At 28.9% G+C, this 23686-nt stretch overlaps 1 protein-coding gene across 1 annotated transcript in view; it reads right to left on the bottom strand.

The window, feature by feature from the left end:
* Positions 1 to 970: 970 nt before the first annotated feature.
* Positions 971 to 23686, bottom strand: part of pio (zona pellucida domain-containing protein piopio) — a 35474-nt gene continuing 12758 nt past the window's right edge. The window contains exons 3-9 of the mRNA XM_040714050.2: positions 15319 to 15481; positions 8036 to 8238; positions 7357 to 7493; positions 4226 to 4456; positions 3989 to 4151; positions 3430 to 3612; positions 971 to 2123 (exon numbers count right to left, since the gene is read on the bottom strand). Coding sequence (XP_040569984.1) covers positions 1911 to 2123; positions 3430 to 3612; positions 3989 to 4151; positions 4226 to 4456; positions 7357 to 7493; positions 8036 to 8238; positions 15319 to 15481 — 1293 coding nt within the window. The 3' untranslated portion in view covers positions 971 to 1910. The remainder of the gene's footprint in view (positions 2124 to 3429; positions 3613 to 3988; positions 4152 to 4225; positions 4457 to 7356; positions 7494 to 8035; positions 8239 to 15318; positions 15482 to 23686) is intronic.

The following is a 23686-nucleotide window of genomic DNA, read 5'->3' as shown; positions in this document are numbered from 1 at the left end:
CGTATAATTGCCTAATCAATAATTTAGAACAAAATCAAGATAAAGATTGTTTCGATTTATGGTCTAAACAAAGGTATCTTCAAGTTCTGGGAACTTATGGATAAAACATATTTTTCCATTTTGGTTTCTGACAATGAAGAGATAATAATGCTTGGAGATATGAACATAGTATTAGACCAAGATAGAGATACAAGAAATTGTTATTATGAAAACAATCAAAAGGCCACTGTTGTGTAAAAAATATTTTTTCTTAAAAGATGATTCGGGAGAGGTTAGAGGAGCAGAGCATTTCATTAAAAATTCAGTGTTATTGGGGATACATTATGCAAACTCCGAATGGGTAAAATAAAAACTGTTTCTCATATTTTGAAAGTTGTACTATGTAGACTGCTCGTGAAAAGAGTACATGAAGCTAGGAATGAAGCTGGCTGAGGAAATATGAAAACACATATAAAAATATATTGCAAAACAGATATAAAAAAATATGGAACTCGAAGTCAGAGAAAACCTTCAATATTTAACATAATGTAATAACGTTATATGTCTGGTAAGAACTGAACTAGCTGTCTTACCAACATAAAATGTTATATTTAATAAAAAAAGGCATATATTTTTCTTCAGTATAAATTGGATCCTGCCAAAAAGAAGTAAACTGTCCTTTAATTAGCAAGTCTAAGCCATTATATAAGCTTAGAAGCTCAAAAAGTCAACTTCTTGACAATAAAATAGAAATTGTGGACCATTTTTAATATGGAGTCATACAAAATCCCCAAAATGTTAAAGATGCGTTTTAACTGTTACCTTTTTGTAATGTTCTACTTTGCTTTTTTAGTCTCATGCTTTCTTCTGTTTCTTATAATTCAAAAGTTAGATAATCAATATTTTGATGTTTGTATGGAACGACAAGGATTAAAAAAAATTCTTGGTACCTTTGTACAAAAAAATAAATAAAAAATAATATACATATATATAGGTACTATAGAATTATATATTTATATCATTTAAAGATAGTCGAAATAGTTTGAAAAATATTAATATCACAAGGAGTATAAACATATTTGTAGATATAGATAGAACAACGCATATAACATTTATAATAGTAATGGTTAATAATGCTAATTTAAATACGTTAAAGTATGAAACGAAGAAAAATAATATATTTGAAAACACGCCATGTGAAAGTAAATTGTCAGTACAAATTAGGAAGACCAAATAAGATGCTTCATCTTTTTTGTCTCGCCAAATAGGTATGTTTTATAGTCTTATTATTAGACTCAAAGGGGCAGTGTTTTTCATTTGTAAAAAAATATATATCATTTGAAAATCTATGTATTCAATTTGTAAAAAAAAATAAGATTTTAAGGAATTATATTTTTGCTTACACATATTTATGTTGGTATGTAATTATATATTTCTTTTGGGACAGGCAGTAATAAAAGCTGAATATTTATTTATTTAATTAGAAAAAAAAGAGACCCTAAAAACCCTAAAAAAATGCCCTTAAAAACAAGATTTCCAACTTTTCAACCCATTTCGAAAAGTAACAGTTTTTAAGAAGTATCAATATCATTTAATTTGATGAACTGCTATTGTTATTAAGAAAGATACATATTTTAACGATAATAATAATTTTGATAAGAGGTTTTATGTGCCGGAATAATTAAGTGAGGGCCCATGCCGTGAACAATTTATATGGCACATATATACATATTTTAAGTAATTAAGAATGTGTTTTATGTTTCATTTATACGTATAATAAAGTTAATGTCTTAATCATGGCACAGGATATTAAAAAAAAAATTCTTTTATGAATTAGCAAAAACAAAGCCCTATTCATTTTAGCAATCAATTTCCTCACTAAACTAATGAATTCATACTCGGTTGAATTAACGGTTCTTCTTAATAATTTATTAACTACTATTTGAATAGGCAGTATTAGTATATGGTCCACTATAAATGGAAGAGCCAGTGGTTGATAAGTCCTTTCGTCTCCTTCTCTTGGAGAGAAGGATCATAATCGCAATGATGACAACCACTATGAGTATAAGTCCAACAATTGCAATTCCAATTGCAAAGTTCTTTTGAGGAAAACATATCTTGTCAGGTTGATGAACGCGTTGTGGCTATAAAAATAAAGATATTTCAATTTAAATAATTAGTCCAAATAATTTAGAAAATGCTAAGGATGTTGGAGTTTCTAAATTTTTGAGTTTCTGTCAGGTCCCATCCCAAAATTTTATGGACACATCTAAATAGGACACTAACTCTATCATATAGATTTAGAATATTTTTGCTAAATCACATAATTATTAATACATCTTCCACAATTTTTATTACAATAATAAATGTTTTAATAAGGTCTAAAATAAGAATAATGACAAACTAATATCGTACCAGAGAAATACTTGAAGTTTTACCAAACTAATTGTTGTGGTAAACTGAGGTTCTTTACTATCATATTACAGGGCGTTACTTAATGGGAGCTAGTTTGGACTCTTCTTCAATAACATTTTCGGTAGTAGTTTTTATCCACCTTATTAATAGTAAGTCATCCATAGTCACTCAAGTCGGGCATTTAGGAATATACAAAGATACAGAGTTTTTTTCGTTAAAAATGTTTTCATTCATTTTTATGAATGGTCTCTTTATTGATTTAAAGCAGTTGATTTGACATATAATGAACTCGTATAAGGGTATTACTTTGTATATTAATTTTTACATTACTTTATATAAATTAAGGACTTCAATTCAATTTTTTTTAATAAAATCATATTCATAGATAAAGTAATATTTCTTTCTCTATGAAAATATCTAAATGGCATGTTTTTTTTCAAATTTATATTTCGTCTTTTGTCAGTCTATGTTTCGAGTTAATCATAAAGCTCGACCTTACTAAAAGTAGCGCCCCCCCAAAAAAAAAAAATAACCAAACTGTGATTACTGCCTTAAATTAGTAAAAATCATGAATAATAGTTTGAGTTATTAAGCTATTAAGTGAATAAGGGAGAAGAACCCTTTCTTTTTGGTCAGCTAATATTGCTAATATATAAATATATGAGACTATACTTTTTAGTACTATCTACAATATCAAAAGATCTGGGGGACGAAGTGAATACTCCAAGAAATTTAATTTATTTTACAAAGTTTTCTAACAAAACATAATTGAAAATCTATAACTAGAAAATTATTTATAGATAAGTAACTACTTGCAAATTTTTTCCCGAATAAATTAGGACAAAGCGTCCTCTAATATAAGTAATAAGTATAAGTTATACGTAGTGAAAATGATACCATGTAGAGGGGAGGGGGTCTACACTTTTGGGATATTTTGAAAGACCCAGTACAAGGGCAAGCCGGCACGTGGGATTGGACACTTCTACGAACCATATTTAGGATCTACACAACCTTAGTCAATGCACTCTAACTTACAGCATCTTCCTCTCTTGGCTGTTCATCATCACTTTTTCTGACAAAATATCCTGAAAAGACTCTGACATTCAAATCATTTTCTGCAAGATCGTATGAATCTTCATTTGAATCTAATTCTGTTATGGTTTGACGTTTCTTTCTTCTCTTAAGTGTATTTTCACCGTTTGGATTGCAGACGGGTGGCTAGGGAAATAAAATTTGTGAGTTCATTTTGTAAACATATAAAAAAAGATCTATAACACAATTCAACAACAAAAAAAACACTTTTCAACTTTTACCCCTTAACGCAAATCATATAAATATTACTGATGAATTAGACCTGATACTCTTTTTTAAACAAAACTTTAACCATTTAAGTTTTAAATAAATACACCGTTTGGGGTAAAAGAAAATGAAAAGTCAAAACCTTTAAACTGCATTTCTTGGGCTTCAATGATCGCATGTATAAAAAATTACTATTTAAAGCAACATAAAATGTTACAAAAGATAAAAATAAATAAACTTTCATGCAAGTAAGATTTTTATAACTTGTGTAGGTAATTAATAAATTCAGACTCACCACATTATCACAGCCACCGGCGTGTCTAATGCACAATCTAATGTTACATTGATAATATACTGAAGGTGCGTATGGAAACTTGTGTGCATGGAAATGCACATAGGCAGTAGTTTTTTCGGTGCTGTACTCCATTGGGCCCATGATTTCATAATCAACTGGACATCTAAGGAATATAAGTATATATATATAGGTTCCTTTAAAAAAAAAAAAAAAAAAAAAAGAAAGAATAATACTTACCCTTCGTCATTTATTAGTATTTGCTCAGACCATCCAAGTCCATCTCTTACAAGACACTCTGTCACTTGCATTCCGTAGATTTCTTGATCATCAATAGATACAACCAGTGTAAGCAAATCACCAATTTTGACACTCTCTGCAATAGCTCCATCAGAGGGTTCTCCTTGGTAAATTTTCATATGCGTTCCTGGCATTGTGGTAGTGTCTGGGGAAGCAGTTGTTCCGAGTGAGCTATTAGAGAAGATTAAATCTTTAAATAATGATATAGGGCAAAGAATAATCTATTCCTGGAACGTATACTCATTTTTTTTTTGATCAACTAAGGGCTATTTATTAGAGTTATTAGAGTAGAATAGTTATGAGAAGAAAGATAATTTAACAAAATCCTCGCTTTGAATGTTCATAAAAATAGGGTATGCGCAAGATGGCGCAAATGTACATAGAATGCCGTTGTAATATACAAATAAGTATTCAAAATGCTAATAATAAATAATGAACGCAGGGTGGCACCATTATCTTGGGGTATATAAACAAACTACAAAGATTAAGCAAATATATTTCTGTTTTCTTTGGTTATTTTAGGGACACAGTTAAATATTGTTTCCATTATTAATCAACTCTTCCCAATATCTATTATAAAATTTCAAATTTCATATAATGGACTTCGGCCTTTTCGAATCCAGTTTTACAAAATGTATCATTCAAGGCTCAATTTTATACTATTATTAGTATAAGTGTTGTTATGTTCCTAATATTTTTGAACCAGTTTCGGTACAAATATAGATCTGAATATTTCCGTAATTATAGATACTTCTATCGACTTAAAATATAGAACAAAAAAAATATTAATAGGAGAGTATTTTGATTTAATTTGGAAATTTTGTTTGGGATGTTGTATGTTGGATCATACATTTGATGGGTCACGTCATCAGGAAGCTATTTTTTATGTCGTAGTGGATCTTCAAGTATCAGTTTCATTGTATGCCTAGATGCTTAGTATAATTCCGTTTTAAATACGCCAACGCCGTAGTACTGATATACCTAATAACACTATTTTTCTTATTCTCGGCTCATTTTGGTCTTTATCTTTAGAAAAGAAATGAGAGTCAATGTAATCTTGGAAGAACTCATGTTAGATATACCATAAACACTTTCTGTCAAAGTTGTACCCGATTCAGGTTCCATAATTACATTGGTTTCGATCATGGTTCAACAATCGGTTTACACTGATTATAAACAAAATTTGGAGTTACATTTTTTCCCAAAATACACATCTGGATGTCCTTTTCAGTTTTAATTGGTATTAAACTATCTTATTTTATGAAAATGATTTTTTATTAAACAATTTTAAAAAACAAAACTTAATTTATTTTGATTTTTAAAAAATAAGTATGTTTATAATTATATTTAATATGTATATCATTATAATTTGTCCTTTTTTAAAATTAATATCTTAGAAGATAAATAAAACATCATTAAAAATCTCAAATTTAAATTGCTAGGCGACTTTTTAGACATCTCGGCAATTTTAGGTATGAAGAAATAACGGCCATTCATAAAATGACATTTTGTAAATTTATAGAACGTAAACCAATAAACAGAATTATTTGGTCTAAGTTCAAGCTTGACAGTTCCAATTCTATTAATCATTGAACCGCCTGCGTGATTAAAGTACGACCTTGATTATTTCAAATACACACCACACATATGCCCTGTCTGAGTCACAATTCCATTTATATACATGCACTTTTCAAATGGAAAATATAAGTTACAGGATTGTTGATTCAATTTTTTTTTAAAGTTACAAATGCATTCAGTTAATTAAAAGACTTTGCGTGGGATACGGCTTGCCCATTGCTAAATTCTGCAAATTGACCTTGAAAAAATATTTATATATAATATGATTTTTAATGTTTTTCCCTACATAGATAAACCTTTAAACAAAAGTGGGATGTACAACTTATTTTATTTGTATGTGAGTTACAAAAGGATGCCCACAAATACAAAGTTATATTTGAAAAAAATAATGTTTTAATAATAATACACTGTTAGAGATACCTATTATCAACTTCATTGAAGTTATATTGAAATAGAGCTCAGTTCTGTCTACGTTTAATACGCATAATCGTTTATAGTGGACATTTACGGAAATCCTGAATAATTTATATATTTGAATATAATTCTATGAGGTGGATTTCTTTTGTAACAGGGAAATATTCTTAGTTCCTTGAGATCCGGTTTAGATGATTGTACTTTTGAACTAAATCCTTTTTATTTTCTATTAAAAGTAGTTATTTAATGAAATGGTTAATTTTGCGTAGGATTTGACATTATTCCCAAGGCCGGTGCGACTAAAAAAGCGTCTTTAAACTAATTTATCCATACATTCTAGGAAAAGGAACCAAAAAATGCTAGATCTTTTCAAAAGGTAATTAAAAAACCAAAACAAGATCATTCGATTAAAAATAACCCAAACTATTTATTAAGAAAGAACTTTCATTATTTTTGGGACAAATAAAAAGGTCCATATGATATTTTTAAAATAAAAGTGACTTTAGAGTCGAAAAATAGCTCTTATCCTGATTTTTCATATTTAAATTTCATTTATTATAAAAAAATTAACATATTTGACCAAAATAGTTAACAATGTAAAACTCAATACGCCATTACTTTTAATATATAACGCAACCTTTACTTCAAAAAAGCATAAAAAAGAGCTTATATCAATTTTGTATGAAGCAAATTCTTCCCAATAATGCAATTTATTATTTAATTATCATTGTCAGGAATTGTTCACAGCATAAAAAAAAATCAAATTCTAATTTAACCAATCAATGGTTAGAAAACTGATAAAATCAGATAAATAAACACTAAACAACCAAATACAATCTATATTTATGCATTATTGAGGTAATGCCGTGTCAAATGTAAAATGATAATTTTTTTCGGCTGGTAAAATTAACCTATTATTATGATTTTGATGAATTTTTTAAAACATAGTGATATTAAAATATTTTTTTTTTACAAAGCAAACTTTTTAAAAATTAACCAGCATTTTTAGACAGCCAATTTTAGGAACAATTCCTTATCACATATATTTAATTTTGAAGATCCAAATATTAAATACTCACTTAGATATAGGACTGGTTAATAAAAGTCTTTCCTGGGTTTGGTATCGGCATCGTATATGGTAACCTCTTCCTTGATTCGTCACTAGTTTTCGATGAGGTTGAACAACTATGGTATTGAAGTACTCGATACCTGTGTTCTAAAATAATAATAAATATTTATCAATACATATATATATATTTATATTTAACTTATGTAATTTGTCAACAATAGAACAGGTTATAACTATTTTCTCAAAAAAAAAAAAAAATGGATTCTCTTTTATTCAAGATAGTTTTTACAATGACGTGCAATACATTTATACAAAATTGTAACTATATTATGTACCAATGGCTTTTTAATAAGTCAAAATGAATTGATAGCATCAAAAAATATATGCTAATTAAAATGGGTGAAATTTAATTAAGTAAAGCGTAATGAGATTTAGAAGTTTTAACTAGTACAATCCACGCTTACAAGTTACAACTTGCACAGAAATCCCAATTTGTACGAAACAAAAACACGGAAGTATTATTTTATTTAGAGACACGCAACCTTTCATCTCATGTAAAAAATACAAACAAACGTTCCAATCTGCTAACTTTTAATTTACGCTCCATGTATTCATACATGAAAGTTTGTTGAACTGATTTAGTCAGTAACATAATTTATTATCTTGCATCGAATAAATATTTAACTTACGACATCAGTATTCATAGTGTTGCAGGAATGAAGAGGTATTTTATAAGTGACTGTTCCTTCCAATTCAATAAATTCTGTCATGCAAGTTGAGTTCTTAGAGAGTCCTTTTGGATAAATCATTCCGTTAAAGTAATTATCCACAGTTTTTATATTCAGTGTGATGTCATGAGAGTTGCAGAAGATACGAATATCCTTGACAACATCTGAAAATATGAAATTAAATTAATACAATTAGAATAATAGGCGTAGGAAAGTTTATCTTATTTCATTAATAGAGGGCTATGTAAGGAATACGAATCATTTTTGAATAGCCTTCATATATTCATTATCAAGATTAATGTTTCCGCCTCATATCTAATAAAGAGACGCTCATACAATGTACCCACATATGTGAATACAAAGACTCAAAACCATTCTGTAAACAAAGAATAAACGTGTAAAAAATCCTACAATTAAGTTATTAACAAAACTTTAATGACAACAAATAAAGGAATAAAGGGGAAAAAAAGTTTCACAGAATTTTAAATGAGTTGTTTTTCTGTTTTTATTTCTTGCTAAAAAATTAGCAAAATGGGCGCTGAATAAAGGAACACGAAGGTGTAATTTTGCAGGAGTTATTTCAAATGGTAATTATTGCATGTGTATTGTCATAATTATGTGTATTTCTATTAGTGATAAGACTCGGTCCGAGAACAAAAAAGTCGGCTGGTGTAAAGGATTTCTTATGGAACGATCTGGACCGATATTTTTGTTTTAACCTTGGGCAGAAAACTTAAAGCGTGGACCGACATTTCCTTTTCTTAAAAATAAATGACCGATTTTGTTTGTTTACACACGTAACTACCTTTATATTATCTCCCAGCCTTTCTATTAAACAGAAAAAAAAAGAGGCCCTAAATCAGTTATGAGTTAGTTAATATTTATGACAAAAAAAAATTACAAAATGTGAATAATGCAAGCTCAATGAATGATTTACCGTAAGAAAGGATGCTACGGAATAATTTGAATTTTTCGACAGAAGTTTGACTTCCTCTTGGTGTTTAAAATTTGAGTTTTTGTGAGGTTTTGAATAGATAGAGGGCGCCGTTGTCCCTATTCTTGTACACCAAATAGTCTATATAACATAAGTACCAAAATGACAGACAATATCATCTAGAGTCAAGAACAACCTCCTCAATTAAAATATCGCCACTTTAAATATTTTGTATGGTTAAACTATTTGATGTCGGTACCTTTATTGCATCTAGCAAACCTTCCATAAAAAAGAAGCCTCAAAATCAATTGGTAGTAAGCCAATTTTTTACCACTATTAAGTTATTATTCAATAATTGTTGAGCAATCTTCACAGCTTACCAAGAACTAATTCAAATTCAAGCAATCATTGTTCAGAACAAGGGGAAAGAAACTGAAAATTGAGAGCTAACAATAAAGTACTGTTTAATTTTTGTTTGATTTAAGTAACTAAAGTAATTTTACTACGAGATCAGACCCAAATTGAATTGTGTAATAAGTTCACTATTACAGGAAACTATAACTCTTCCAGACTGGTCTTGGACTTTCATATCGAATATGCAACACTAATCTGTATATATAATTATTGTCTCAAATAAGGTCACCCTTCATTATTTTTGATAATTAGTCACGAATTTTTGTTAATGAGCTAAAAACAAAGACAGAATAAATCCACTAAAAAAAAGTGAACCATTCAATTGAATCATTTTTTTATTCATAATACTATTTAACAATATATTCTTTGAATATGAAGAAGAAAAATACCCGAGATTTAAGAGGATTACATAAATACCTCTCGAAATTCTTTAAATATTTAATTAGAAATGAAACATATTTGCAATTGTAGTTCATTTAAATGGTTTTGCAAAGATATGAATGTATTTACAATTAAAATCAACGCAATACACCTTTTACTAAATTATATACATACTTTTTGTTAAATAAGAAAATTATAATTATTACAACTCAAAAATGAACATCCATTACGACCATTAAAAAAAAAAGTAAATATTTATGTCCATCATTTGTATGTGGGCATTATAATTAGATATTTTAAATACTACACAGTGACTCTTAACGTTGCTTCTTCATTCTTATTCCTTATTTCCAAAAAAAATAAGTATATATATATATACACAAAGCAAAATTGATCAAATATTTGCTTATGAGCATGTACTGTAAGGTTTGCGAACTATATGAACTTTTTTGGACCATTAACAAATAGTTTGGGGTAGAAAACCGATAACAGATCTATCAGTCGATGTTTTCTTTAAGTTAACCTTTGTGATACAAGCAGTGTTGGCTATAAATAGTGTAATTGGGGGCATTATACATAGGCCACGCATTTTAACTTAAAAAATACTATAACCTCGTGCGAAATTAGATTTAACAAATAAAAAGTATTTTTTTACCCTGCGTTTGTGGACGTCCTTTTTATAATACATTTATTGAGATGATGTAAACATTTGTGTATCCTTTTTTAACTAATACATCCAGTTTGCCCTCGTAAATATTAATTAAAGGGCTAAAAATATTTGCATAAATATAAAACATCGATAAAAAATGAAACTTTATTTTAAAATTACCTTGACAATTTGAATTTGGCGTTTAAACACGATATAATCTATGACTCTTCTTGTAATTTTATATGAAATATTCATTAGTTTATAGGAATGACTACTCATAAGTTTCTCAGAGGTTACGTGTAATATATAAAATAATCATTACACTATTATATTTTTATTGTAAAATTAGACGCCTCGCTCCCCACATAAAAAAAGGAAGAATCCAAAAAATCAAAAGAAAAAAGAAAAGAAACGACTTTTAAGCACAACAATTAATTAAAGAAACCAAACCTCCATTAAAAATTTCTTCATAAACGAAGAAATTCTAAAAAAAATGCATTATCTAGAGAAATGATGAATTGCATATAACCAAATTGAATACTTAACGAGCATACTTAAAGTTATTGGCGATAAAATTTAGATTTTAAGGAATAAGAAGTTTTTTATGAATCTCTGGACGTATAATATCACATTTCACAAAAAAATGATAAAAAAAAAGAAATTGTTTTAAAATTTAAACAAAAAATAAAACACAAATTTATCTTTTCTTTTGGGTAGCTCCAGGTAAAATCGGCCTTAGATCCCAAAATAACTTATAAATAGGCAAAATCCAAGTATAGTAATATTGGAAAATCTATAATTTTCTTCGTCACTGTAGAAACGCAGATTATCATCTGCCAAGGTTTTAGGAAACTATATCTAAAAAGTTTTATCTTAATTTTTTTTTAATGTGGGGACTCACTGTAATTTTTGTTATGACTGGTGTAACCAGACTTAGGATTTTATACAGATTTATAACGAATGTTTCTGTTTGACAATGAAACACATTTAAATTTTATGTAACATATACCTTAAGTTCAGGCATGGAGATTGAGCAGAAAATTAGAAGGCTTGAAAATACAAAAGTTGAAGGATTAAGATAAAAAAGTCTACAAAAATACTTTGGTTTGCTAAGGATGCTGAGAGTATCATAATTATTCTATATTTTAATATAAATTTACCCTTTTAATTGAATTCACAAACAATACAATTGTGATTACAATTTAAAAACAACCTAGTTTATATTGTTATTGCTAAGCTTCGACACTTTTTCCTTAAATAAAACATTCTCTGTCTCTAAGGAAGTAAATAGTTTAGAACACTGGATGTACACTTTTATATACATACATATATTCGTGTTTGCTCAATTATTTATATATTTTTGTATTACTGGAACAGGTTTGAAAAACGTTGCTTCAATGAGTGTTGCTAACAAAGAAGCAATGTTATTTTTAGAAACCTAAAAACAACCATGAGTTGCTCGTATCTTACTATAAATATAAATGTGTTGCAAAAATAAAATCGTATACATCTATTTAGTTAGTTATATAAGTTTTTAAATAGAATATTCGTTAATCTTCACAAATTTATATAGATACGTACATCTAATAATCTACATAAATAGAGTTGTAATAAATTTAAGTCATGGAACTTGTCGGTATGTTAAAAAAAACCCGAAAAATGACCAGGTAAACCTGAAAAATATTTGGGAGAAGAGCAGCTTAGCTATCAGGACGTTTTATTAGATTAGGTGTGAGTAGCTATGAGAGAAAAGGAATAAAAAGAAATTCCACCCCATAATGAGCGAGAACATAAGCAATATTTACTCCGATTACCAGAACCGGTACTCGGATATTTCTATGTTTTTTTCGGGGGAGGATGATTTTTTTTTACTATAACTCTCCAACTGACATCTCCTTTTTCCCAACTCGAAGATGAAGTGACTTTTTAAAAATCTAAGATAGGATCCTTTTCATTTTTCAAAGAGGGTTCTCCTCATTTATAATTTAGGTAAAAAAATTGTTACCGTGTCACTTTTCGGTTTCTTCTTTTTAGCATACCAACTGTTCATATTTCATACATCTCAATATATCAATGTGTACTAGGGATGCGTCAATTAATCTGCAATTGATATGGCTATTTGGCAGCCTTGAAGGTATATCAGTAAAATGTTTTTGTGTGTGTTTTATCTACTACTGTGTTATGACCCAGTACAGTAAATTGTGATGTTTAACCAACTATCAAATCTCTTTTCAACTGAATTTTGTAGCCTTTCCACTTGAGTAAAGAAGCTATTGAACGCAATGCTTGTATTAGCTCTTAATAAAGATAATTTAATTCTTTTAATTGTTGGGATTGCCATAAACGAAGTGACTTCTCTTTTGCTTCTTTCAACAGTAATTTATTCAAAAGGTGATTTTTTTCTATAAGGCTTCATTCATAAGCCCTCAATGTGGGGATATTTGCATCTATTGGATATATAACAAGCATTGTCCGTTGTTCAATAACTATTTTCAACATATAGTAAGTGGATTATGGAGTTGTATGTTTAGGGAAATACTGTCAGTGAGATTTTAAAATGTTATAAGTATTACTGACATTTACGATGCTTGTTAATAATGTAATTATTATTTACTAAAAATTAATCAATAATTCGGCGATTAACAACTGTCAACTATATGGTAATTGGTCAAATTACTTTTCTGTGTATCCTTAATATGTACATAACTTATAGTGTTGGGGTTCGTACCGGAAATCTTAAACCCGTCTCAAATCATTATAGTTTTTGTTGGAGTGAACTAATACGGTCCTTAACAAAAATCGATCTGGATCTGTTTTATTTAAAAGTTGAATAATTTTCTATATTGATAACGTCATATGTATTTTCAAATTGTGAACATTGGTTCAACGACGTTATATGGCAGTTCAGGTGTTTAGTGTGTGTACGAGTCGTAAGAAAAGTGACTGTGGTCAAGACCAAAATATCAGTCCAACCGATCTGGAAATGATGAAGTAATAGCAAACCGAAAAAATCGGTTTCGGACCAAGTCTCAATACTAATACGACATTTAAAACGTTTATTTTTATCATGATCAGAAACAGAAAATGTTCTTCAATATTTCAATCTTCACATTAAACATCACGATCTTTTTATAATTTATCGACTTTCTATGCTTTTACAAAAGTTTTTTTAAGAAAAGTATCTTAATTACTTTCTGATAATTTCAAACCACAAGTTCTTATATACGGGTATACATATATACTACAAATACTTTTCAAACAGTTTATTCATTATATTTTTACATACATTTTCAATATACTTTGTTATCGATCATGTTCTAAATATTTGTAGGATTTCATATTTTTGTAAATATATGAAAAATCGCCAAAAAAAAAAATACAAATAATTGAATATGACTTTAAATGGAATTGAAAATTATATATTTCCAACCCATATTCTATGAAGTATTATGGTCTGATGGTTTGATGATTTATCATTTTATTTTGAGTAATTTGGAAGGATTTATGAGCATATGTATTATGATATATATATATATAGGTATTTCTTTCTGAAGATATGATAGCTCAGTTGTAGGTATATTACTCAGCATGTATAGCTGATATTTCGATGTGGATTTGTTTTTTGCAAACTTTAATACAATACTCAACTTTTTAAACTAAATTTATACATTGATAAATAGTATTTTGTATTGTAATATATATTTTAATGTAATTTATATTTTTGTCTTAAGTTGTCTCATCGGTGGACAAGCTGGAACGGCTCCAGAGGACCTCGAGACAATAGTGATAATTATCGATTACTAATGGACAAAAGTAATTGTATATGTCCGTATATTAATAAAATAATAAATTTAGCTTAAATTATATAATATTGGATTCATGATACTCATATAATTCCCTACCATTTTATAATTTAAGGTTGAGGTACTGTTCTCTACTCACAACAAGTTAGAAAAATGTAATTTTCCTCCTGTTTACATACAAATATGTCGCAAGTTGATAGCTTGTCCATCTTACCCTTTAGACACTTTTTGACTTCAAATCCTAATATTTCACAAAAAAAATTAAAAAAAATTTACCGATTAACATCATTTAACGTCTAAAATTAAACGCAAATAGATGTATTTGCATAAAATTAAAAAGGATTTAAAAATGTAAATGAATACTTAAATTTAAAGATAATTAACGAACGTGATAAATATTTAAACGAATTTATATATTCAGAAAATGTGTCAAAACTTTGAATTAGGGTTTTCAATACTCTCAATAAGCAGATTTTCAGAAAATGTAAAGTATTTAAAAATTTATGCTCGAACTTCAAAAGAAAATTTATGAACATAAAATAAAATTACTCAAGTATGTAAATTCAGATTATGTCTTACAGCTCTAGACTGTCTGTATTCTTTTCCATTAAAAAGCCACAAAAAATGTAATACTCAAAAGTGGATATTACTCAAAAGTCCTGGAGCATAGCTTGTCGAAACTAAAGAGACTTCACGGAAAAAGACGAAAAGTGGATTAAAATATTAACAGATCAAAAAAAAATTGTAACTCAAATAGGTTTACTGATCAACCTTAATCAAAAAATGACTAGAGATAATACATATGTAGAATGTGAGGATATTAAACTGTAATGTTTATTCACAAAATCCCATACCTTACACTGACACGAGACAAATGATAAACATTGTACAATTTTAAACCTATTAGAATTTAAGATGATATTTTTCAATTGATATGTCTGTTGCCTCTTTCCCTAGAATCTATTAAGTAGGAACTTCTTAAAAAGATGAATTGTGTCAACTTACCCGCGTCTCAACTAGTCCTCTACTTGATTAATTCATCAAATGTTTGAGAGCTACTTACTTTTTTTAAAATTTTCCTTCTTTGTGGAGGTTTTTTCTTTTGTAGAATCTTCTTCTATATGATTGTCGATTTTGTTTTTAAACTTTTGAACATTCACATCACCACTCAACTGTGCAAGTAGAACAGGTACGTAGCTTAAAAAAAGAGCCAAATGATACATCGTCTGAAAAAAACCAAAAAAAACAGTGAGTTTTATTTATTTTTTAGTTCATCACTTTGTACATAGTACAGTTAAGTCAATCGATATAATTATAACTTTTAAAAGTCTTTGTTATTAATACAGTTTTATCATTGTTTTTTTATATAACTATATTTTTTTAGGGTTGTTATAAAAAAAATGTTTTTTTAATGTTTTAAACAAGAAAAACAGTCATTTTCTCTCCTACGCATGGAACAAAATTGAAGGGTTCGCCCCAAACACTCCCTTGATTTAATAGTGGGAGGAAAAAATCTGGTATGTAGCTCAAATGCTACTCCATTTTATAAATTTTTTTACAGTAACAAAAAAAATCTTTTTTTTTGGTTGGGTTTTGCAAAAAATTAAATATAAAATCCATCAATTTCTATTTTTGGTAAGAATATTATCATTTATGAAAAACATGTTTAAAATAACGAAATGTCATGTCTATTTTATTTGAAACGTGATTGTAAAGATACCTATATAAATGTTCCCCCTCCCTCCCTCTATAAAAATAGTAATAATAACACACTATATTTCGGTAAAAATTGCAATTCATTGTTGAAAGATGGGTACATGAAATGATGTTACAATCTTTAATAGAGCAGAAAATTGATATAGGATTGTCAAATCATTTTCTCGTGGATTTTATTTGAATGTAGGGAATATTTTATCATTCAATAATAAGTATATTATGTAAAAATGCATTATTCTTTCATGTTCTACAAGGAATGGCTTTGAATTATTGCTTAATTTGTAGAAATTGTTTTATGCAGTTTAGATGCTCTAACTAGTATGTAGAAGTGTAGTACTCAAATTTGTAGTCGTGCCATTTTATTATGGGTACAAAACTATTAAGAATTAGACTAAAAACCGTATGTAATTGAAACTTGCAACCATGTGGAGTTAGACTTGTATTGATTTTTCGACTCAGAGTCGTCTTGAACTTTTATAGTTATATTTTTAGCATTTTTCATAAGGCAGCAAACGTTTCTTGAGCTCTCTTCTTGGAAATCAAAACAGTACTTATAAGATGGTCGGATTCGACAATTTACATTATTTTATCCACATTTTTGACAATTGGCGTTCCAGAGCGTGGTTCATCCATGGCACAAAAATTACCAGAACCGGGTCCACGAAACCAAAATTGTGCATGATTGGCTTTTTAGGACCTTAAACAATATTACATTTTCAGCTCCCCTGGCTTGGATTTTTGCCTTGTTGAAAGAAAAACTGTAAAATAATGCATATTTTCTCATTGCTAGTGTCCATCTTTGATGTACGCTCAAAAAATCCGGAGATAAACCATCAAAAAATGTCTAGAAGTTTTTTTAGTATTAAATTTTGTTCTTCAAACGTTATCTAGTGTAAACTGATCGCACTTATACATTGCAAGATATATATTACTAAAGCCATCTAGTGGAAAAATAATTTATATATTTTTACAACACCTATTATGTTGAACAATTTACTATTGTACAATTTTCAATTGGATATTTTTCCTAGTATCTATATTTGAATAAATAACTGTATGAAAACTAAGATAAAGTCACAATTATTGTGATTTTATTCAATTTTAGTGACGAGTAACACAGATATTCTTGATTAAGACTCGTAGCTATATAAATAGACGTGTTCCATATACTAAAAAAATAACATTATATTATAAATATGAAATACACATTACTTCTGCATTATATATTTATTATATTTAATAATTTTTATCACTTATTCTCAATTTTTGAATTGAATGTAATTCGGTTGCAGTTTAAAGGATACAGTTTATTATATCAAATATAAATATTACATATATTTGTACATAATATTTTATCTACTCAGGACTATACCACTTGACCCTGGAATCCGACTCAAACTCAAAATAGAGCTTCCTAAAGGAATAGATTTAACCTTACCCAAACTTTTTTTGAGGGAATTGACTTGAACTTATGATTAGGTAACGTAAACTCAACTATACCTATTTTTTTAATCTACTTAAAGTATTATACGCAACAAAAAACCTGGTTTTGACATTGCAAATTATGAGGATATGCTCATTTGATAAGGGCTTAACATCCATCATACTATTTTGAGTAGTTAGATAAAATAGTCTATAGTTTTTCTTACCATATCTTGCATCAGTTTCCTTCCTTATAAAAAACCAAAGAGGAAACTCAAGGAAATAGAAAAAAAAAAAAACATTGAAAGACGCACTCATAAAGAACTCTTCATTTCGAATCGAATCCAAGTTATGTATATATATACAAGGCACTATACCGGGTAGAAACTCAAAATTGACACAGTTTACATACTATTCTTGAATGCTGTATATACTTATTGTAATATATGTTCAAAAAGTCCAAAATATTTTTTTCTCCAAAACTATCCCCAATACTGTAAGCAATTTCTTTATTCAATTACATAGGTTACCATCGATTGATGTTATGACAGTAATTCGCTTGCAGAAAGAGACGTAGGACTTTTGTCTACTTCCGGATCCATTTAAGTCCAAACCTGGTAAACAGCTGCCTTTATTGATTCCACATTTGCATGACGTTCTTTTAAACACTTTCATCTTAATATACAGCCATTTGGAAAAATCGAGAGGATTAATTATTAGACCATAGGTTGACCACATTGACTTCTCCCAGTAACTGATATTTCTTGTCAAGAATGAATTGCGATTTTAGCCTTGTGTTTTAGGAGCTCCTTCCAGCTTGAAGATTATGAAAGTAAGTTTTTTTAAATATTATTAACTATCTTCTTGACTACTCCAATTAACATTGAAATCTCAGCGGTAGTATGACCCGCATGTAATAATGTTGTGACCTTCTGTTTTGTGTCCCACTCTTATGCCGTTCTTATCTCAATAAAAATAAAATATTTTCTGATAGCTGTTATTTCTGTTGTTCATTTTATAACACAAGGACAATCACGTGATCAGTTCTTGTCAAAATTTAATAACCTACAAAAAAACTTTTTACTCACGAGATGTCCATTTTAAGGTACCACAAATAACACCACATAATCATTTTCGTCGTTAGAAATGCATTTTTTTTATAAAATTCGCATTGAGAATGAATGTGGGTTGCTTAGTTAGTGATAGAGTAATTCATGATACCGTGAGCACCCCTACCAGACAGAAAAGTATTATCGTATAGACAACTAAATTTGGACAAAAATTTACGTCTTTTTGCGACCAGATTTAAGGTTTGTATTTGAGGTAAAGGATGTTTTTTGTGAGCAACAAAAAAGGAATAAAGAAATGAACAGCTAAATGAACGCCGTTCCAAGATATTTTCTGTTCAGGAGTTTAAAAATAAACGGAGTACATGTACAGGGCTCATTTTGCACTCAATATTCAAGCTTGGTTATTTCATCGATTCCATACTGGCCCAAAATTTTTGGAAATCAGTTACCAACGACCTCCGTATTTTGTTTAAATTTTTATATGACACCCGGTATTTAAGTATACAATGCTTTATTGAAAAAGTTATAGTCTAACCATGATTCGGCAGAAATGATTGAGTATTCACAACGGCTTAATTGTCTATGTATACTCCATACATCTAATTCCCAATATCACGGTCAAATCCCATTCCTGACGCATTTTTCAAACCAGGGTATGTGTTTGTTAGTTAATGGGTGTATCTTTAATACATTAAAAGTAGAAGTAAATACAAGATACTCCAAGAATGATATTGCATGATATGAACAAGATAGGAAGAGTCATATTTATGTATTATGTACACTCATATAGAAATACACCATTGGATTAAGTTACGCCTCATATATACCTATATATATATATATATATACTCAATTTATTAAGTCAGGAGGTGTTATGTTGTACATATATTCATGATATTGTGTAATATCGATATTTATGTACATACTTTGGATGTCCTCGAAATTAAAGGGGGAAAAAGAACAGAAACCAGTAGATTAATTCGTTTCTTTAGATTTGTTAAGGCTGAGGTTTGATTCGAAACTGTTAGAGTTTTCCCCCTACCTAACTCTTGTTAATCAATTACGAATAAAGGATAATTATTATGAGTGGGACTAGCACTAGATTTGTTGTATAAAATATGATCTTCAGTATGTAAAAAAAAAAAAAAAAAAAGTCATATGGTAACTATCACAATTAGAAAATCGTTTGGAGGAAAGGAGCTATCATGAAGTTTTATTAAATTAAGAACTATGAAAGAATAGTAAAAAAGACAAATACTACATCTTATCTAGCAAGGACGTAGGGAATAATTCCTCTGTTGATGATGCTTAATTCTACTTTGAGTCCAAGAAGGACTTATACATATCAGGGCAGTCTGCGGGGGGCTGAGAGACTGTAGTCGCTCCCGATTAAGTATTTTTTGTTTTTTTTATAGATAATTTAATATTTGAAATTAAAACAAAAATATATATTTCTTTTTTGTAAATAGCTGTGAATTTTTAAAATTCTTCTGAAATGTTATCCAAAAAAGTAGTAAATTTCATGTCAACAGCTGTGGATTTTGAAAAACAAAAAAAACTATATTCCATATTTTTGTTTGAAAAAATTTAAAATATGAAATTTAATTGTTGAAATTTGATTCCAAAAATTTTTAATTTTCAGATTTTTTTAGAGAAAAATCTTTTCCAGAGAAAAAAAAACTATATCCTAATCCTTCCTCGTTTCTTTAAAAAAATATACTCGACCGAACTTATTTTATTTTGACGATGCAATGCAGAACGCCGGTTGGAAATAACTGTCTTAGGTATGTACGTGAGTGTTTATTTGATAAAAGTATATTTTACAATATCAATCCACTTTAACAATAAGATAACTAAAATTTGTAAAAATAAAAATTTAAATTGCTTTTAACTGACTAATAATTTTTCATTTTCCTAGGTATGTACACTATTCTATACTCTACTGCAACATATATCGAGTTTATTATACTTTGTTTTATAAATGAATGGATTTCGTATTTTACAACAAATGATATTATTAAATGTGAAACTCTGTGTGTGTGTCTATGTCCTTTAATCACGTCCGAACCAATCAATGGATTTTGCTGAAATTTTTCATGTAGGTTCTTATGGCTCTACAAACGGTTCTGGTAACATTTTTATGGCCCTCATTGCCATGGGGCGGTTAAATAGCAATTTTAGCACTTCGCCTGTACAAATTTTGAATATTATAAGGGGTCTTTGATGCTTAAGGAAGATGCAGTGGAAGAATTTAACCTGCCTTGGAGACCAGCAGCCCACACCCCGTGGGTATGGTGTATTCTAGCATATTTTAAGGGGTTCCTATTGCTTAGAAAGACAACAGTGGTAAACTTTAAACTGTATTTTGGTCCAGCACTTCAGCTGTACAACCTGAGGGACGTAGTATTTTGGATATTAGAAGGGTTTCTTGATGCCCAGGTAAGCAGCGGCGTATAAATTTAACTTGACTCAAGGACAACAGTTCGCATGGATATCCTGTGAGTGTGGATGTATTCTAGGATAACGGTAAGGGTTTTTGTGCTTAGAATTGGAGGGGCAGTACAGTTTAAACTGCCTTGAGGCCTGGTACTTAACCTATTCAACCTGAGGGCCTGGGTTGCTTTTGGAATATTATAAGGGTTTCTAGATGCTCACGGAAGCGGCTGCGAGAGTGTGAGTTTGGGGTATGGCCTAGAAAAAGCAACAACTTCCTACTCGCATGAAAGAGAGTGTCTGTATATTTGTAAACTCATAGTCGAATTACCTAAATGAGAATAATTATTAAAATTTTACGGTCCTTATTTTTTGTGTTATATTTGGCCATATACTTCTTAATTCACTTTAATTTTTAAATGTCCCGGGCAACGCCGGGCAAATCTACTCTAGTGCATACTTATTTACAACAATTGAAAAAATAAAGTAGTAATTCTTTTTATGTAGAGTTTGTATTTACTGCTAAATTTTAAGTAGATATACAGTAGAGTAACCAAATATCTCTTTTATGACCCATGTTAATTTTCTATAAAAGTAAAAAATTAACGACCAAAAATAAACAAAATTTATACCAAAAATTGGAGCATGGCCTTACAATGGATTGAAACATGCAACAACGCCAATTAGTGCAATGTGACTGAAGTATATACTGTATTATGCATATATAGTCCTACCATTAAGGCTGTTTCCGAAGTTTTCTAAGTGCTCAGAGACAAGTTTTATCCCCATTTTACGTCAAACTCCGAATATGTCAATTATAAAGATTTTAAGTTCAGGTGTTTTAATGTAGCTACAGCTCCGTAGTTGTCAAACCAATTTTAAGCAATAAAATACGACCAACAATTGAATTTGTATTTTTAAATGTATGGATTTACTAATTTTTAATTTGCTTTCATGATAAGATAACGTTAGGCGGTTTATTTTTTCTTAGATATTTTTTAACGATACACTCCCATTCCAGAGGGGAAAAGATTATTTGTCTATAAATATTAGAGCACATGGGAAGTACTTTTGTAGGGATCGAAAGAATCCATAAATATTGTTCAAATACACAATTAAATAAATTGAATTTGAGTTTTGATCCATTTAATTTTTTGGTCCAAGTCAAAACTGTTGTGATATTGCAGTGTATATTTTAATTAACAATTTTAAGGTGACCATAAAAAATGATACCATGATATGATATAAAAAAATGATATGTCTGGGTAAAAGAGGACGGTTAGTCACTCTATTTTTGATTATTTATAATATTAAAGGATATTGTGCAAGTTTTGAAACAAAAAATCTACATGGGCGTTAAGAGATTTTGTGGTAATTAAGTATTTCCAAATGTTCAAAATTTATAATTTATTGATATTATATGTAAAAATGACTTAATTTTTTAATAATACCTTCTCTCAATAGAGGGCCTACTCTATAAAAACTTATTATATACTTCTATGTATACGGAATCATAAAGGTAATAACATATTCATAAATCATTTAGCCTTGAATTAAATAGTCTTGTGTTCATAATAGCACATGACGTCATAATTTATTATTTTAGCATCGAAGCAATCATGATGACTTGAAACAGTCGTAACCTTGAAAAATATGTAACTAACAGCAGGAGAAGGAGGAGGCAAAGAAGAAGAACTATGCCATAGGTATGTGTGGATGAATAAGGCGTAAGATTTTACAGATATTATCATGAAATAAGAAATAAAAGAGGGGTTTTAACTCCTGTCGTTATGTAGAAACATATATGTATGATATATTCGCATTGCAAACTGTAGGAGCAAGCAAAAAGCTTTTAGGTAGAAAGGTTTCAAGTTGAGTGCTAAAAATTGAATGTATTTAAGACTTTGTCGACATGGATTTAATGGGACGTAGGTAGATTTTTTCATGGAAAACAAACCAATAGCCTATTAAATGCGAAGTTAAAAAATAATAATACCCTTAATTAATAATTGCACTGAAGTTCGATTATAGATATACTAGCCCTCCATAATTTTTCATATCATCAAAGTTGCAAAGACAAAACATATTAAAAATTTAAACGATTTTTTGATAAGAATTTTATGAGATAATATCGATTTTTTGATGAAAACCCAGGCGATAACCAATTTATCAGCATTAATTCTTCCAAAATAATAATAACCCAAAAGTTTTATTAAGGCCATTTCAGCCACTTAATAGTTTTCCATAAATTATTTCATTAAATTGTGGATTCAATGTTGTATGAAACCCAGAGGGAATTTATTTTATTGATGGCAGATGAGGTCATGTTATGGGATGATATATGTATAATTTATAAACATTTGGACTGTAAATTATCAAATAATGTTTTATAATTTATGAAAAAGTGATGTCACATGTCTTATAATACACTGATCCTCAGTATCAAAAATGACTAGTCCTGCCATGTATAGGTTTTTAGTGCTTTTGTAATTCAAATACTTTAAATAATGTTTTTAGTAGACAATGTTGATTTTGTAATAATTGGGAATTTAGCCATTTATCAACTACTTTCTAAATGTCTACAATCGGCTGATATTATCTTGCAGACTCTATTCTTTAATATGTATCTTTCTGAAATGTTCCTTAATTCAGAACAATCCTTTGTATTAGAGTTTGAAAGAAGATCCGTCTCTATAACATCATTCTCCAAACTTTTACTCCTAAAAGAAAAAAACAAGGGTGGAAAAAATATAGTAATTTGCCAGTTAAGTCTTTCTCTCCAACTTTTTA

This window comes from Lepeophtheirus salmonis, chromosome 6, assembly GCF_016086655.4.
Source record: "Lepeophtheirus salmonis chromosome 6, UVic_Lsal_1.4, whole genome shotgun sequence".
In the NCBI taxonomy this organism is placed as follows: Eukaryota; Metazoa; Arthropoda; class Copepoda; order Siphonostomatoida; family Caligidae; genus Lepeophtheirus; species Lepeophtheirus salmonis.
Note: the sequence above shows the minus strand (reverse complement) of the source record. Positions and strands in the feature narration are given on the sequence as shown.